This window comes from Streptopelia decaocto, assembly GCF_964273445.1.
Source record: "Streptopelia decaocto genome assembly, chromosome: 1".
Classification (NCBI taxonomy): Eukaryota; Metazoa; Chordata; class Aves; order Columbiformes; family Columbidae; genus Streptopelia; species Streptopelia decaocto.
The window spans coordinates 16676582-16692968 of record NC_138663.1 but is presented as its reverse complement, the minus strand read 5'-3'; the positions used below and the strand labels follow the sequence as shown (position 1 = coordinate 16692968).

The window sequence follows — 16387 nt, the reverse complement described above, 5'->3', positions numbered from 1 at the left end:
AACTCTCCAAAAGAAGAACTCATCACAGGTTTAAACTATGCTGTAATTAATAAGGCTATAACACAATAACAAAATTTACCATTTATGCTGTTTATAATCTAAAGATGTCTTCATGGAAAGGACTTGTCCTGGAAATGGGAACTTCTAAGTAACTCGAAGCCTCATGTCTAGTAAAGCTACAATAGCACTGAAAAGAACGATGCAAAAAGCCTCTTTAAAATCTTTGCCCTGCATTGCCAGTGTTTTCGATCATGACAGTCATTTATATTTGGAACCTCCCTCCAACAAAAAAGCAGCTATTTTTATCATTGTTTAATGTTTATTTTACTTTCTGAAGAGTATGTACTCATTCATGTTCATTTACAATGAAAAACATAAAACATTCTGGTTTTCATACCTGTTTCCTCCAAGAGAGTCTTGAAGTAGCCTTGTAAGCTTTGAATCTCTGTATGGTACATGAGTTGCCTTCTTACTTTTATCTCCCAGTGCACTTATTACATTGCCAAGTGCCAGCTATAAAACACCAAATCACGTAACACACAAGTTAAAATTGGTTCCTGAGCAGTTTTAGTTTCAAAAAAAGCTACAAACTGAGGTCTGCATATTCTGAATAAATGAATATGCTCATGAAAGTTAACAGAATTAAAAAAATTCTAAATATTTTTACATTTTACAGTAGATATCTATAAACTTCCTTGCTATCAACAGTGAATCAGATGTCTTGTAGTCTGGTATCTGCAACTGCTACGTGCTTAGCACAATTTGTGTGCACTGTCTATTGATATGTCAGTTGCAAACTTAAGTTAGAAATACTTAATGTAAAAAACATTTACTTTCAATAATTATTAAAGCTGATCTCTACTTCAAGCCATAGCTACTTTCTTTTAAAAATTAATTTTATCAATCTACTTTATACTAGATTTAGAATAAGATATAGGGTGTTAATATGAAAATAAGCAGAATTTACTGCCTCTACAGGTATGAAATAAGGAATGTCTGGCAAAGATTTAAGCATTTAAGGCTTGAAATTATGCAGTCCATGGCTATCCTTCTTCATTGCTAAGAAAAGGTCTAATTCCTGCTTATAAACAATCTAGTATTAAGCTGTAAAATTAGTTTTAATGTGCAACTGCATATACTTTAATCAGACTATTCACATGCCAAATTAAAGAACGTTCCTCTAGATGGCACCCTGTACATCGTGTTCTTAGTCTTGAACATGGTCTTACTGCATCCAGCAGTTGAAGAACTGCACACACACCACATTCTGTGAATGTTTTATCATGTTTAAATCACCTGCAATCTGTTTCCCAAAGCTGAGGGCTGGAATTTACTGTAAATTAAAGTTTTGTGATCGTAAAAAAATATTAGATTTATCACACTGATTTTCATTTTGTATCCTGTCTGTTAAGGACACATCTGTCTTATCTAAACCCCCAAGCTGCGTTGGCTCTGTGCTTATGTCAATGATGAAGATGAACTGAATTCTCCTCCTCTTTCTTACATACAATATAACCAGAATAACTACAGAATCACCATTGTGACAACAAAAGAATCACTAAGAACGTTCTAGTTGCAAAACACCTCTCTGGTACTACAAACTAGACCAGAGAAAAAGGCATGTTTTCATATATAAAACGAACACGTATTTTTAAGTCTTTAAAAGAAAATTGCACAGAGCCTCCACACAGCCAAGTAGCTCAAAATAAAGGCATGAAACTACAATCTCCATGGATGATCACTAGCTCTACTCTTCACTGTAGTCATAATTAAATTACAAAATGTAATACAATTCATTACCAAAAAAAACCCCATACAGTGCCAGTACACAAGCAAAAAAAGTGACACTATAAGTTAAAAATTCCATTTCTAATTCATTGTCCACCTTTTACATGCCTGTACTCCTTGCAAACTGGTTGTAATGTTCTCCCATTGTTTGAGTCTTGACAAAGTTAAAATGAAAATAAAAATGAAGTATCTACAACAATGGTGTCAAACTCACTGGCAAACTCTTGCATTGATACAGTCCTAAAATTACCTTTGCTCCTTGAAGGCAACTGCAAGGCTGAGGTGGCCCCCAGTGAAAATGACTTTGTCACCCCTGCTCTGCAATATCTTTTAAAAGTTATTTACTCCATATTTCACGACAGTTATAAGTAACATCATTTGCTAGTTAAGGTCTAGGTACAACCAAGAAAATGTTAGCAAGCCATAACCCAGTAATCACCAATATATGCTGTTGTATCTTGCACTACAGTCCTTGTTCTGCACATGATGCATTTCTCCTTAGGGATTCCTAAAAACAAAGTGATCCAAAAAGAAAGAGAAGATGGTACCAACAGCCAATGGAAAGAAATCATAGCGTCTTACTAGTCCACAGTTGATGGAAATGCCCTCTTTTGCCCTTTCTCCTGTAGCTCCTGTTCGCTTTAATCTTTCAGATCCCGCTAGATCAACAAAATGGAACTTGGCAGTAAGAGTTTCAAATTCATTCATCTCAGAAGATTCAGATATTATCCTGTTATCAGTGGCATTATCCTGAAATTAAGAAAGAACCCATAAAGCTTGGTAAGATCTTTCACATTAACATTTCAACAATTATTTACCAGACTACCTATTTGTCATGTCCATTTCCTTCCTTATTTACTGATTCTCTTATAACAAGATCAGTATCTCTCAAAAACCTGTCTCCATTTTAGTCATATCCACTAACACGTAATTCTTCAAGACCCAGCTATAGATGCACATGAATAGCAACATACAAATTACTTGTAATTATGGGCTACAACTCTTTCAGGGCAGCAAGTTGGGCAATGAAATTTGTACCTCAGCTGGAGTGCAAGTCTTAAAACAATTGTCAAAGGAAATTGATTTTAAAAAAAAAAACAATGACAGTGTTGCCCTCCTAAATTACCAGTTCATAAGCCTGCCAAATAACTCAAGAGATATTTTATACCTCTCTAATCCCTATCATCAGCTTCTCTGTGGCACAACTCTTCAGCTTTATTTTAGGAATTAATTTTTTAAGTCAGTTTCCCCAGCAACCAGTATCACACCAGCACTTCTGACTTGAGCAGGAGATAAGGAGAACACAGAAACCACTGGACGAAGAAGAGGTTCCTTTCTCCCCTCAACCCGCCAGGTAAGCTGCCATGATGGACACACAGTTCCATCAGTGTGGGGCACCTGCCTATAGTGCAGTGTGTTCCTGGGCAGGTTCCATAGTCTCAGCCTCTTCCACTTCACATCCCAAAGCACAGCAGTAAAACTATCCTTTCTCATTAGATAATATCAAGGTTTTTTTTCTCCGTCAATTACTGTAGCTGTACCACATACTGTGGAGATTTATTTTACTCTAAGTGTGGTTAGACCTGTTGCTATGAAAGCAACGCTGAATGAGAAAAATCTTGAAATCACTCAGTTCCAGACATTTCTACTAAAATAAACATCACAAGGCAACTTCTCTCTGCTTGCCATGGCAGCATGCAATAGGCATCTAGCAAGTGTATACTGGACTTATAGTCACACAGCCCAATCTACAGGCTTTGTTATTATAGGAATCTTCTATAAAAACAAACCACAGATTGGTTTGTTTTTCTTTAAAAGAAACCCTCAAATATTCTGTGGCAATGATGTTTATGTCCTTAGTCAGCTAGCCCACAGCTCCCTCACTAGTGCAAGGGGTAATGTGTGTGGCTGCAGACCAAACTTCTTAAGCAATCTCCTTGCGTAGCATTTTCAGAGGACAACAGGAATTGTGCCACTTCCAGACTGGACTATCACACCTTTTCAGCTATTTTGACACTTACGCTGCTGGTGGATCACACCCTCTTTCCTACGCCTCAAAGCAATGATTAATGCATCCTTCTTTCTCTCTCACTTATTTAGTAAATCAAATATATGTACAGAATCTCCTGAGCAGCGCAGGGGGTGTGAGTGCAGCACAAGGAGCAGCATGTCTGTGCACTGCAGCCCTGGCTGCCCGCCCAGCCCAGGGCCAGCAGGGAGAGACCAGCACAGTCACCTCATCCCTGCCATTGCGTTGCCCTGGTAACCAAGGCCTCCCAAAACTGTTGTCTACCAGACAGCACCAACGACAGAAACTTGAGCTGCATCTCTCCTGGTCACCCAATAAGAGCTCATATTAATTTACATTCCAGGAGCGTTCAGAGGCCAATGTCAGGTCTAATCTCTGCTCTTCCCAAACACTGCAGGGAGAAGAGAGGGTGCTGCCTGCAGATTCAGGATCTAGCAATGTCCTGCTCCAGACAGTTAAATTATCTTGCTCATAGCTCAAAAAAAAAAAAAAAAAAAAAAAAAAAAGGTAGGAAAACACTTTTTGACACAGGGCAGAAAGAAGCCACCCGTTTCTCTAACACAAACTTCTGTTAGAAACCAGGCAAGAGTGGGTGGCTCAGCTGGTGGGGAAGGCCACAAGGGCACCAGCATGGTGGTTTGCTGCGCTGGCAGCCTGAGGGAAACAAGGCAACTGGATGAGTTCTCACTCCCCAGCTACACAGATAGTTTTAAACAATACATCCAAGGGGACAGTGTCACCATGCAGTGACTGAGGTGCCCTGTCTGGGCTTCAGATATAATGCCAGTCCCTCCCGAGTGAGAAGACAGAACGCTGCCCACAGCACCGGCTCTGCAGTTTCAGTGTGGAAAGCGGGAAGAAGTGTTATAACAGGTGGATAAAGCAGGTCTGCATACTCCAAAGGACCAGGGAACAACTCTTTTTGCCTTAAAATGATTATTTGTAGCATTAAAAAAAAAAAAACAAAACACTAAAAAAAAGCACTACAAATCCAATTCACCGTCCCACACGCTTAAAAATGTGATATCTATGTGCAAAACGCTAACCAGCTACTTAGAACTTCACTGAAATACTTAATTTTGATACCTTTAGAATAACCAAATTAAGTCCCCCTGAAGCTACTGTAGTTTTGGGTGGCAGACATTTATTCAGAACTCTCCTCTTTACAAGATATGTCAACAGCAACTTACAACTAACAGCAACATTGCAACATTCACATGAAAAAAAAAAAAATCTTCTACAGAACAGCTTCGTCTATATTCATAGGTTAGATTTTGGGTTACATGGATAGACCTACCAACACATCTGAATCCCAAATATATATCCACTTGAAATAAATTCACTAAGTTTCAGAATCTAATGCATTTCTACTTGCTCCTTGTTGGACATAAGCACTTAATCTGGAATAGATAAGCATTGTCAGTTAGTTGACTGCAATCTTAAACCCACTAACTACTAAGACACTGAAAAATGTTTTCCCAATTAACGAAAAATTACATTTTAACTTTCTTGCTTGTGTATGTTGCAAAAAAATACTGAAGAAAATACTAGAGGAGAATGGGCAGATTAATGTAAGAGACTGCAGTTTATTGTTGCTTCTGGCTAGAGGATGGTTACACATGCACAGATTAAATCAAATTATTATAATGCTTAGCAAATTCATCAAGCATGATGATGACTGTAGCATCTTTACTAAGTGCAATTCAGACAGCAGTGGCTGCCAAAACAATATTCACATTTTGAAAAACAGTTACTAAAGTGAAGTTTAATAACAGCCAAGATACATACGGTGTTAAATGGAGGACAGACTCTGGTTTGACACAAGTGTATAGTAAAAATGGCGTGTGACCGTGAGCTCTGAACATTCATCTGAGTGCTGGCAGTGGTTCGAGACAAAGCCCCCAGCTTCAAGCACTGCATCATCTAGAAAACAGACAAGAAGTACGCTATATTGCTTGAAGTTTAAATAAAAAGTGTTCCTATAACACTTATTGGTTTGGGTATAAACAAGCCTTTTCCCTTTGCTATGATTTCTGTTCCTATATGTCAAAAGCACAAAGATTCTTAAATAAGCAAATTAAAAGTTGGGAGGTTTTGTGGTTTCTGAAAGAAAACACTTCGATCTATGTACTGCTCTTTTTTATTCTTCCCTGGTAGTAACACAGCAATCTTCCTTCCATTCACCTGTGGCAAAAATGGACAACTTTTGCACTTTTTCTTCAAAAATAACAGTACAATAACATTTTTATTCAGATTTGTGATGCACACTCATGAAGAGCAATTTATGTCACATCAATCATCGTGCAAAGCTTTCCTGGCACAGGAAAAATAACATACAATTTGGGAGATTAGATTTACACATGCCAAATTTTTTTCTCCCAGCAGAACTACACTATTACCAAAAGTGTATTTCTAGCACTAAGTGAAAGTGGTGCACACTTAGTATCAGACATTTATCAGTTTTAAGTGTACAGAAACCAAAGAAAACAAGAATTTCAACTAAACTTTACACCTAAGTTGTCTGAGATGCAGATGTTAGCAAGCAAAACCTCTATTTTTAACTGCTTATCAAAACAGACAACATTTGTGGAAAGCACTTGGTATGCTACAGAGCAATTTATTTCCAATTATCACCTCTGATTCTCCATTCACAGTTCGGGTTGTAACGCCCACTGTATAAATTCCTCCTGCTGAATCTTCATGTATTTTAATATTTGATTTTTTATTCTTTGCATCAATATCACGTGTGGTATCAAACAGATCAAGAATTTCTTCATTGTAAAGCTGAGGAAAAGACAAAAAAAATATATATTACTTTAGGAATTCCTCTAATGACTAATACATTTGTGCATGGCACATACAAAAGATTCTTAAAAATGCAAATGTGAAGAATCCAAACTTACAAGGACAATAGGATGATAGACAGAGCAGCCATCTGCCCACTTTGCTATTATGCCACCCAAAGAAGCAGCAACGTCCTCCACGTCATCAGATCTGGGAGAAAATTCTTTGGTGGTACCAGGCAAGGGGCAGCACTGGACGCCCACAGAACGAGGGCAGCAGTGGTTTCTGCAGCAGGCACCTGCGGTCCTCAGGTTTGACTTTGCTTTGTTGATTCAGTTGACCGCACTCTCCTCCAAAAACTTCAAACTCACTCCACTTGCTCTCCCTGCCATCACACCTTTTCTCATCTCCTCTCTCACACCTTCATAATTCTATGTCTCTTTCATTTAGATAAACTGTTCCTCCCCTGGAAGGAATTTAACATATAATAGCTTTTGTGCAAGCTGCTTATTAAAGACAGCAACCAGCAGGCCAAAAATAATTTCATGGTTTCTTGAGCAGGGCTTTTGTACTTTCCTCTGTACAATACCTATGCTTTGGTGTCCCAGATTTAGTTATAAGTTTCAGGCACAATCATATGAGTAACAGCAACTATTTACTACATGTTTCAGGCTGCTTAATGTTTACTGCATGTTTCCCTGGGTGTCCTGAAGGCAAGTACATGTACGTTTAGTGGTCTTTTAACTCAGTGTCATTAAGCACATCAGAATGTCAGGTCAGTAAATTATACCAGAACCAGCAAAGACATCAGAAATCATTATGTAGTTATCAGTGTTAGAGAAGATGGATTATCACTTCATAGGAATGTTCTAGGTTATAGGGACTCTCAGTCACATTTGTAATGTCATGTCAAAAAACACAAGGAATTCAGAAGCTACACTGGTTACTACTCCTTAAACTCTTACTGTTGCAGCTGCCTAAGCAGAACAGGAGCTGCAGCTCCCCATGTTCAGAGAGAACAGAAGACTCCAGCATTCCCACCTAACACGCTCAGGTGCAGGCTCTCTCTAGGCAAACATTAGCCAGAGCAACCAAAAGCTCTGCCTAAGGTTAGCAGTGACAAATCTAAACCAGTGCAAAACTACTGCCAGCCTGTTAGACTTTAAAGCAATTATAGGAATATATGACTATAGGACTCAGTTTACTTCAGCAGTAGTGAAACCAACAGCTTTTCTCTTGGGTCATATAAAAGTGGAGTTTTTCCCCCCAAAGTAGATAAAGTCACAAATACTGAACTAAGTAACACACATTTACACCTGCTCTTCCTTAAACTGATTCTTCCTCTCCTTGTGCTTAAAGCATCAGATTTTGCATCTTGGTGGCAAAGGTAAATATGTCACACACAAATCAATCAATTAAAAAAAAACAAACAATTCCATGGGCAGCAAACACAACATAAAAGCTGCAAGACTTAAACCAACAGCTGCAGTAGGTCGGAAAGATCAAAGATCTTCTGGCCTCTCTTACCAGTAGCTGTGTCTACAACAAAACACAAAGGCAACAGTTTTTCCATAGCACTGACGCAGGTTTTCTCTGGGTCTAATAAAAGAGGGAATAGTGACACAGAAGCTCGATCCTAAACCACTGGGGATCACAGAAAACTATTTTTATACTAGGTTTCTCCTTTGGTGAAAGGAATAGAACAAGTCTCCTGAACAGATTTTGCCACAGATTTCTTTAGCTTTCAAAGTGACAAAAGCAGGTGAAGCACAGTCACAATTCAAAGGCAAAAGTACAACTGATTTTATTTTTTTTAATAGTTTTTTGCTAAAAGGTTTTGTAAAGAATTTCAAACAGGCAAGAATAACAGGCTCTGTGAGCAAATGCGTGCTGCAGAAAGAGACAAATGATGACTACTAAATCTACTTCTACACTTCAAAATAACCCTGTAAAGGGAACGACTAAAATAATTGGAATAAGATAAAAAGGCTGTTTTTCATAAATTGTAGAGGTAAAGCAAACTCCATGAAATTTCCTTTTGAAATTTTGAAGATTAATTCAAAACATCTTGTGGGAAAAGAATGTAGCAGAAGAGAAAAAAAGTTTAATTTGCTTTCCAAAAGAACCTCATCAAGTTACACACACAAACACAGATCATATTTACCTCTAAGAACTGTGCATTCACTTTAAAATCTGGAGGTGGAAGTCCTTGTTTAATAGCAGCTTGTTTTTTTTCTTCAATACATCTGAAAAGATGCTTAACAGCACGTGATATAATGCCTTGCTCCTCCTCTGTTATGTTGACATCAAATCCAGTGCCCATGGTGTATGTTTTGCCAGCACCTGTCTAAATTGAGAAAGGACTAGTCACTAGAACACATTAATAGTACCAAATCATCACAGATAAATGCAGTTTGTGAACCCTAGTCCTAGATACAGCAGCTACTAAGTCAGTCTGTGATCTTCACAATATTAACATGCACAACAACAGGTCATTTTGAAAAACAGATAAACAGTAGAAGCTGGACAAACTCTGCTGTTTATCCACAGATCGCATGCAAGAAGACAGGGACCAGTTCAATCTTTCATAACCTTTCCCCTACAAACTTCCTCTAAGCTGCTTACATCAGCCTTGAGCTATCATGTCCGAGGTCAAAAGAATAGCTAATGTTTTTAATCCAGACTGTTAATTAAAGGATATATTTTGGAGGTAGGAGCAGTATTTGCAATTCTTTACTGAAGTAGATCAAATGATTCCCTTAATTACGATGTCTGAATATTTCAGGTACAATATTGCCATTGTTCTCAGTTTACAAACAGCACTGAGGAATACAAGCTGTACCTTCACTAGGAAAATAATTAAATGGGAAGTCCTATATAAGCTGTATAAGTGTTGTGTTTTCACTTAATTAGTGGGTCAAGCCTAAGACGAAGATAGTATCACACAGCTGAACATAATCTAGTAAACTGGATCTGCAAACTGCGTTGTTTCACTAGGACTAGACTTCACCTAGTTAACTTGAGATACGATGTTTAACAGTGGTGAAATTCAGCATCCAAAACCAAATTTTACTCAATTCCTAGAGGAATATTCAGAAGACCATAATACATTCTCTACATTGTGCTCAATGATATTTCAGCTTTGAGAACTTAAATTTGTGCCCAGTGTACTGAGAGGGTGTGTCCTCTATGAAAAGTTCTGACTTTGGAATCTGATCTCTACAGTTTGCCCACAAACAAACAATGTGGCCTGAAGTTCCCTAGGATCTATTTTTTAAAGTTCCTCTTCCCAAAAGTGTCTGAAAATGCAGAGGGATTGACAATTGCTCAGAAAGGAATCTCAGAACAACCTCTCTCTATATATCAACCAGTGAAGTCACTAATTTGTACTGCTGCATTGGGGTGAATTCAGGAATTACATGGACTCATGCTATTTTCAACATTCCTTTTAATTCAGACCTACTGCCTATATACATCCTCTGTGTTTCAATGGCCATTCTGGACAGAATCTATATAAACTCCTAAACAGTCTCCTACAGGATATGTCATTTAAATTAAAACAAAGACACTAAAAACCATGCATTCTGAAATTTAAGAGAAAGAGTAGTTACAAGAAATTGTTTATTCCAAAAGAAGTACTTCAAAATAAAATTGTAACGCTTACTTGGCCATAAGCAAAGACTGTGGCATTATAGCCTTCAAAGCAACCTTCAATCAGTTTTTCTATACACTGTACATAGATCTCTTCTTGCTGCGAGTCAATGTTAAAGACATAATCGAAAGTGAAGGCCTTATCTTTTCCCAAGAACACTTGAGGTTCACCAGGTGTGACAGATGTACAAATATGGCATCCTTCAATCTTCTCTTTGGCTAGCTGTGGTCTAATTCTGTTTTGGAAGAGACAAAGAACTATTAGAAATTATCATCAGAAACAGGAGCATACAAACAATGCAAATAAGAGATGTGAAAAGAATTCCTTACTGACTGAAAAATGAGAATTTTGCATCAAGCCAGGAAGCAGCAGTCTGAGGCACAGTACTGATGGCATCAGAACCCACTCACACAGCTGCTCATGCAGATGATCTTCTCTTCCCTGAAGGGTCACCTACCAATTTCAAGGTGACGACCTCCCTAGAAAAGTGTTTCTGTATGTACACCACACATTATTAATGACTAACTTGCACGATCTAGTTCTGACTTTGAAATCATGCTTTCCAATTTTATCAGATTTCTTTATGTTTTCATTGTATTTTTTTAATTGTAACAGAAATATTAAAAAATGCAGCATAGTTTATGTAGTAATTTGGGAGCAAAGACCTCCAAAAGCCTACCTGTCATCTTAAATGAAAGCCTGAGGGAGCTGGGTCTCTTTAGTTTGGAGAAGAGGAGACTAAGGGGGGACCTTACTAATGTTTATAAATATATAAAGGGTGAGTGCCATGAGGATGGAGCCAGGCTCTTCTTGGTGGCAAACAATGATAGGCTGGAACACAAGAGGTTCCACTTAAATTTGAGAAGAAACTTCTTCTCAGTAAGGGTGACAGAGCACTGGAACAGGCTGCCCAGGGGGGTTGTGGAGTCTCCTTCTCTGGAGACATTCAAAACCCGCCTGGACATGTTCCTGTGCAACCTCACCTAGGTGTTCCTGCTCCAGCAGGGGGATTGGACTAGATGATCTTTTGAGGTCCCTTCCAATCCCAAACATACTGTGAAACTGTGAAACCAATTCCTAACAAATCCTAAAGGTAAGAGTGTCTCATTCCTCATTATTTCCCCACTGAGACAAATTCCAGCTTTTATTTCAGTTTGTTCAGTTTCTGGAAAACTACTTTGTAGAACACAACCATCTTAGACTTCTTATATTCTACCATTCTATTAATTACTCTGCATTCTTAATACTCTTGCAGTCTTGTAAAAACTGAATTCTTGTACTAGCTCAGTGACTAAAGAATATCATGGAAATTTGTGATTCAATTGGTTTAATGGTTAACTATCAGGAAGAAAAACTTTAACTAATAATTTGTTTACAAAATTACTTTTTTTTTAAAGCGTTTCCAAGTTCTCAAAGCAGCACCAATTAAAGTTTAAAAGACAGGGGACAAGTAAGGTCATACATAAAAGTGATAAAATCAGCAGTAGAGCTACACACAGAGTCATGGAATATTTTATATACATTCTCCATTTATATCAAACTTCAAGCACCTATATTTGGTATGGCTACTTTAGGTTACAGTATCAAAGTCAAAGATCTGTATATACAGAGGACACTTTAAAGGCACATAGGCATTTCATATTCCATGCTTTAAGGGCAATGTCTACATTAGTGTTTGTTTTGGAGTAGCTGTGCTGTCCTAAAGCAAATTCCCCCAACATCTCCATTTATCACATGTTGGTTTGGATCAGAGAGCAGTTTCAGCGTGCACAAATTATACTCCTTTCATAGGAAACTAAGCCAAAACGCTCCTCTCCAGACACCAAATCTGTTCCAAAATCTAATGGGAACATAAGGACCCAAAGCCACCTACAGATCTAGGGTGACTGTGCCAATGCTTGAGAGAGCTCATCAACAACAACTCTGAGCAGACTGCTACAGATTAATTCAAATTATATCAGCACACATATAGGTTAGTTTAAGTTTTAAAATGTACTGTTAAAAAAAAAAGAAATCACACAGAGCACAACGTATCTTCTTTTTATTTGTAAGGTTTTCTGCAGAAAACTTTTGAAAAGTATCAATAAAAGGAATGATTATATGATGTGTAAAATAGGTACAAATACTCTGCAAACAGTATTTGCATTTAACAACATGGAGTGCATAATATAGGACACAGATTTTTCTCTCTAGTAACAATAAATATCATAAGGTTGGCTTTTTTTTTTCCCCTTAAATGAAATAAGAATGCTAAAAATAATTCAGGAGTTACACAGCTTCCTCACTAACAACTTGGTCCACTAGTACCTGTGCCCACTACAGACAAAACCTGACAAACACGTACTTAAACTTGTAAGAAGTTGATTTTATTCCAGACCAACAAACACTTTATAATAAAATAGCTGTTATTTCCAGGCAGAGAAAAGAGTCTTCAAAATCAATCATATGCCTATCCTAAAAGAACTCTACACAACTGGAAAAACTGAGCAAATAAAATATTGTAGCATGCTGCCTATAACACTTAATATTTGGAAAATACAAACTTGGTACCTTATTTTACTGCTTTAGATTAATGCCATGAAATCAGAGGCCAAGCTCCTTCTTAAAACTAAGCACTCTTATTCTTTCACTAATCCAGCCCAGACAGCACAAAGGCAATCAATTGTTCTTACGAGCATGAACTCTGAGGGCTTCTAAAGCTCCAGAGGTACTGCTCGCATTGTTATCTAGTACAAGAAAGACTAGAAAGATCTTTTCTAACAAAAAAAAAAAAAAAAGTCAAGATAGAAAACCTTTTGTGCAACCCAAAAACCAAACTTCCCCCCAGTTCTGAAAGGCTTTTAGCAATGACTTATACAATGAAAGTTGACAAATAAAAATTATGTGCAGACAGGAGATCTTCATCACCCAATCTGAGGTCACTCAAGGGACAGTTCGTGCCCTGAAATCCATACAGTTCTCTTGGTAAGTTTAGGACCAAGCTAATGTGACGACCTTAATGAGTAAGTAATAAATGCCTTCAACCCGATCTCTGGCCACTTCTGAGCAGTGTGAGTGGATTACTTGAATTTCATGGCTGTCAAAAAATATTATCACCCACACAATGTGAGGTCCAGCAAGTTGCAGTCCTTGTGCAAGTCTGCTCCTGTTCCAGCACTGGCTATAGGAACACTTCCTCCTCCACCCCATACATCAAATGACAAAGTGATTTTTTTCTTCTACTTACAGCAAAACCTTTCCCTCATGCCTTAATGTGGCCACTTCTGCCAGCAAAGCAGGCATCGCCCATGTCTTAGAATGTGAAAGAGTTCATTTTGGTCATCTCTCCTTGCCCAGTTACCCACCTGGCAGTCTGCCACTGGGTTGGTTTCTTTTTCCAGGACCAATTTGACTTCACCCATTTTGCCTTCTACATGGCTCTAGCTTGTCTGGTTTTCAGGCTACTCTATTAATTGTATACAATCACGTGTGTTCTACCTATTTCCAATCACATCTCCTTAGATGTGGCAACTTCCCAAACAGCATTAGGCCTTGAATCCTTCCCTCTCCTCCTCTCCAAAGCGAACACACCCAACCCTTGTTTACATGCACTTTGCAGAGCCTCCAGGCCACACGCGTGGAACTTAATCCCCTAAATCTATTCTGTCTCAGCGCACAAGGACAAGCTGTCTAATTAGGAAAGGCTAAAATAGCCAGTGGTGGCACAGTAATGCACTGTATTGTACCGGGACTAATCTCTCAGTACAATAGGTGCACAATGTCTCTGCTAAAAATATCGTCAGCTAGAACAGACTCAGAAAATATAGTGCAGGACTACAGCAATCATCAGGTCAATACCTTGTGTTCTGCAAGACATCAAACTTCCTAGAATTGATTCCTGTTTAAACTAGATAATATTACAGTATCCCTTGGAAAAGCATCCTATCTTAGATTATTTCTAGGGGTGGAAAATTGTCCCTGGGATTTAAATATATGTTATTTATATATATTGATATATAAGGATACAGATATACATACACACACATTTCCTTTCAGTTAGTGAAAGAATTAATCTCTGTGTCTGTTCATTTAAAAACCTCCCGATTACCTAATTTTTCCCCAGAAATCTCAACACATCTATGATCAAACCATCCATTAATTCCATTTCATATACTAAATACAATGAGACCAGTGGTCTTTTAAATTTTGCTTCTCCATGTGAAGCATTGCAAATACTACTCTAACACAGGGTAATTATCACATTTACCTTCTCAGCACCTGTTCAGAACAGCAATAAGCAAACAAGAACTTCTAAGAGTGACCTATAAAGGGCAAAGCATTGAGTTATTCTGTTCTTGTTTTACAGAAAGAAAAGAGGAAACAAACAAACAAAAAAAAAAAACCACACAGATTAATCTTTCAGATAGCAATAATTAGCCAGAAGTTGTGTGTTGGAAAAAACAAAAAGTTGTTTTTCATTAAAAACTCTGCTGTGAGGAAAGCCCTTTTTTTCACCTTGCTTAGAAAAGCCTAAATTCAAACCACTCAAACCACATGCAGTTCTTGAAACAAGTTAACCTGTAAACCCAAGACTCTCCATTATTCCCCTCTCACTACACAAAGCCTATTAAATTTCACACAATTACGTTTCACATATGGGTAGTGAAATATTAAGTCCAAGAGCACTTAATAAAACACTTAAGTATAGCAGGCAACATACACTGACAAACAAACAAAAGCTCCCTAAAACCGGAAAAAAACCCACACATACACAAAAAGAAAAACAAACAAACAGAAAAAAACAACACACACACACTAAAAAACAGCTTCCTGCCGTTAATTCGATATCACAATTCCCTCTCCGTTCTATTCCATTACATTTAAAATCACCAACTGCTGTATACAGTTCAACAAGGCAAGTGCCGGATTTTATAGCTGGGACACCACAACCCTGGCTGTATGTACAGACTGGGAAACAAGATGCTGGAAAGCAGCTCTGTGGAGAGGGATCTGAGGGTTCTGGTCAACAACAAGTTAAACATCAGCCAACAGTGGCCCCGGCAGCCAAGAGGGTCAACAGCGTCCTGGGTGCATCCAGCACAGCATTGCCAGCCGCGCAGGGAGGGGATTGTCCCGCTCTGCTCTGCACTGGTGCGGCCTCACCTGCAGCACTGGGTGCGGTTCTGGGTGCCACAGGATAAAAAGGATATAAAGCTGCTGCAGAGTGTCCAGAACAGGGCTATGAAGTTGGTGAAGGGTTTGGCTGGTGAAGGGTTTACAGGAGAAGCCATATGGGGAGTGGCTAAAATCACCAGGTTTGTTCAGCCTGGAGAAGAGGGGAATGAGGGGAGACCTCATTGTGGCTACAGCTTCCTCACAAGGCGAGGAGAAGGGGCAGGCGCTGAACTCTTCTCTATAGTGACCAATGACAGAACCCAAGGGAACGGCAGGAAGATGTGCCAGGGGAGGTTTAGGTTGGACATTAGGAAAAAGTTCTTCCCCCACAGGGTGCTGGAGCACTGGAACAGGCTCCCCAGGGAGGTGTCACAGCCCCAAGCCTGACAGTGTTCAGGAAGAGACTGGACAACACCGTCAGACACATGGTGTGAACTGTGGGGTTGTCATGTGCAGGGACAGGAGATGGATTCAATGATCCTTGTGGGCCCCTTCCAGCTCAGGACATTCTATGGTTCTACAAAACCGTTCCCATCCAACACACTCCTTCACAACAAGCAGAGAATAAGGAAAGCTAAACAGATTTAAATACTGTTTGCATAAACTTTTCAGTACTTTTGCTAGCACACATTGGAAGCTTGCTTGCTTCTATCACTATCAGCACCTCCAGATGAGACCATAACTATGGTATCTAAATGCATTCATCTGAACTAGCTGATCAGTATGTTAAATCTTTACCTCTCAATGAGGTTTAGGGATATGAAAAAAGCTGGCATATGACAAACATCAGGTCTACCTCTTGTTAATACAGCAATAAGGACACAGGAACAAACCTGGTGGCTCCTGCCAGCAACCGTCACCCATTAAGAGTTTGTTCAGTTGCCAGCACACCTCAGCACAATGGCCCCAGCACCTCCGCTGCCTGGGGCAACACGGTCTGTGGTGGTAAATAACACTGACAGGTAACAAAATGCTCATAT

At 38.8% G+C, this 16387-nt stretch overlaps 1 protein-coding gene across 9 annotated transcripts in view; it reads right to left on the bottom strand.

Moving 5' to 3' along the window:
* KIF21A (kinesin family member 21A) overlaps positions 1-16387 on the bottom strand; it is a 91930-nt gene that overhangs the window by 48553 nt on the left and 26990 nt on the right. For 8 of the 9 annotated variants that reach the window (XM_082076229.1, XM_082076220.1, XM_082076225.1 and 5 more), the window contains exons 2-7: positions 10266-10488; positions 8766-8948; positions 6452-6601; positions 5606-5740; positions 2371-2538; positions 398-513 (exon numbers count right to left, since the gene is read on the bottom strand). In XM_082076229.1, the coding sequence (XP_081932355.1) occupies positions 398-513; positions 2371-2538; positions 5606-5740; positions 6452-6601; positions 8766-8948; positions 10266-10488 (975 nt within the window). Of the gene's footprint in view, positions 1-79; positions 166-397; positions 514-2370; positions 2539-5605; positions 5741-6451; positions 6602-8765; positions 8949-10265; positions 10489-16387 lie in introns of those variants that run through there. The other variant, XM_082076228.1, reaches the window with a different exon arrangement.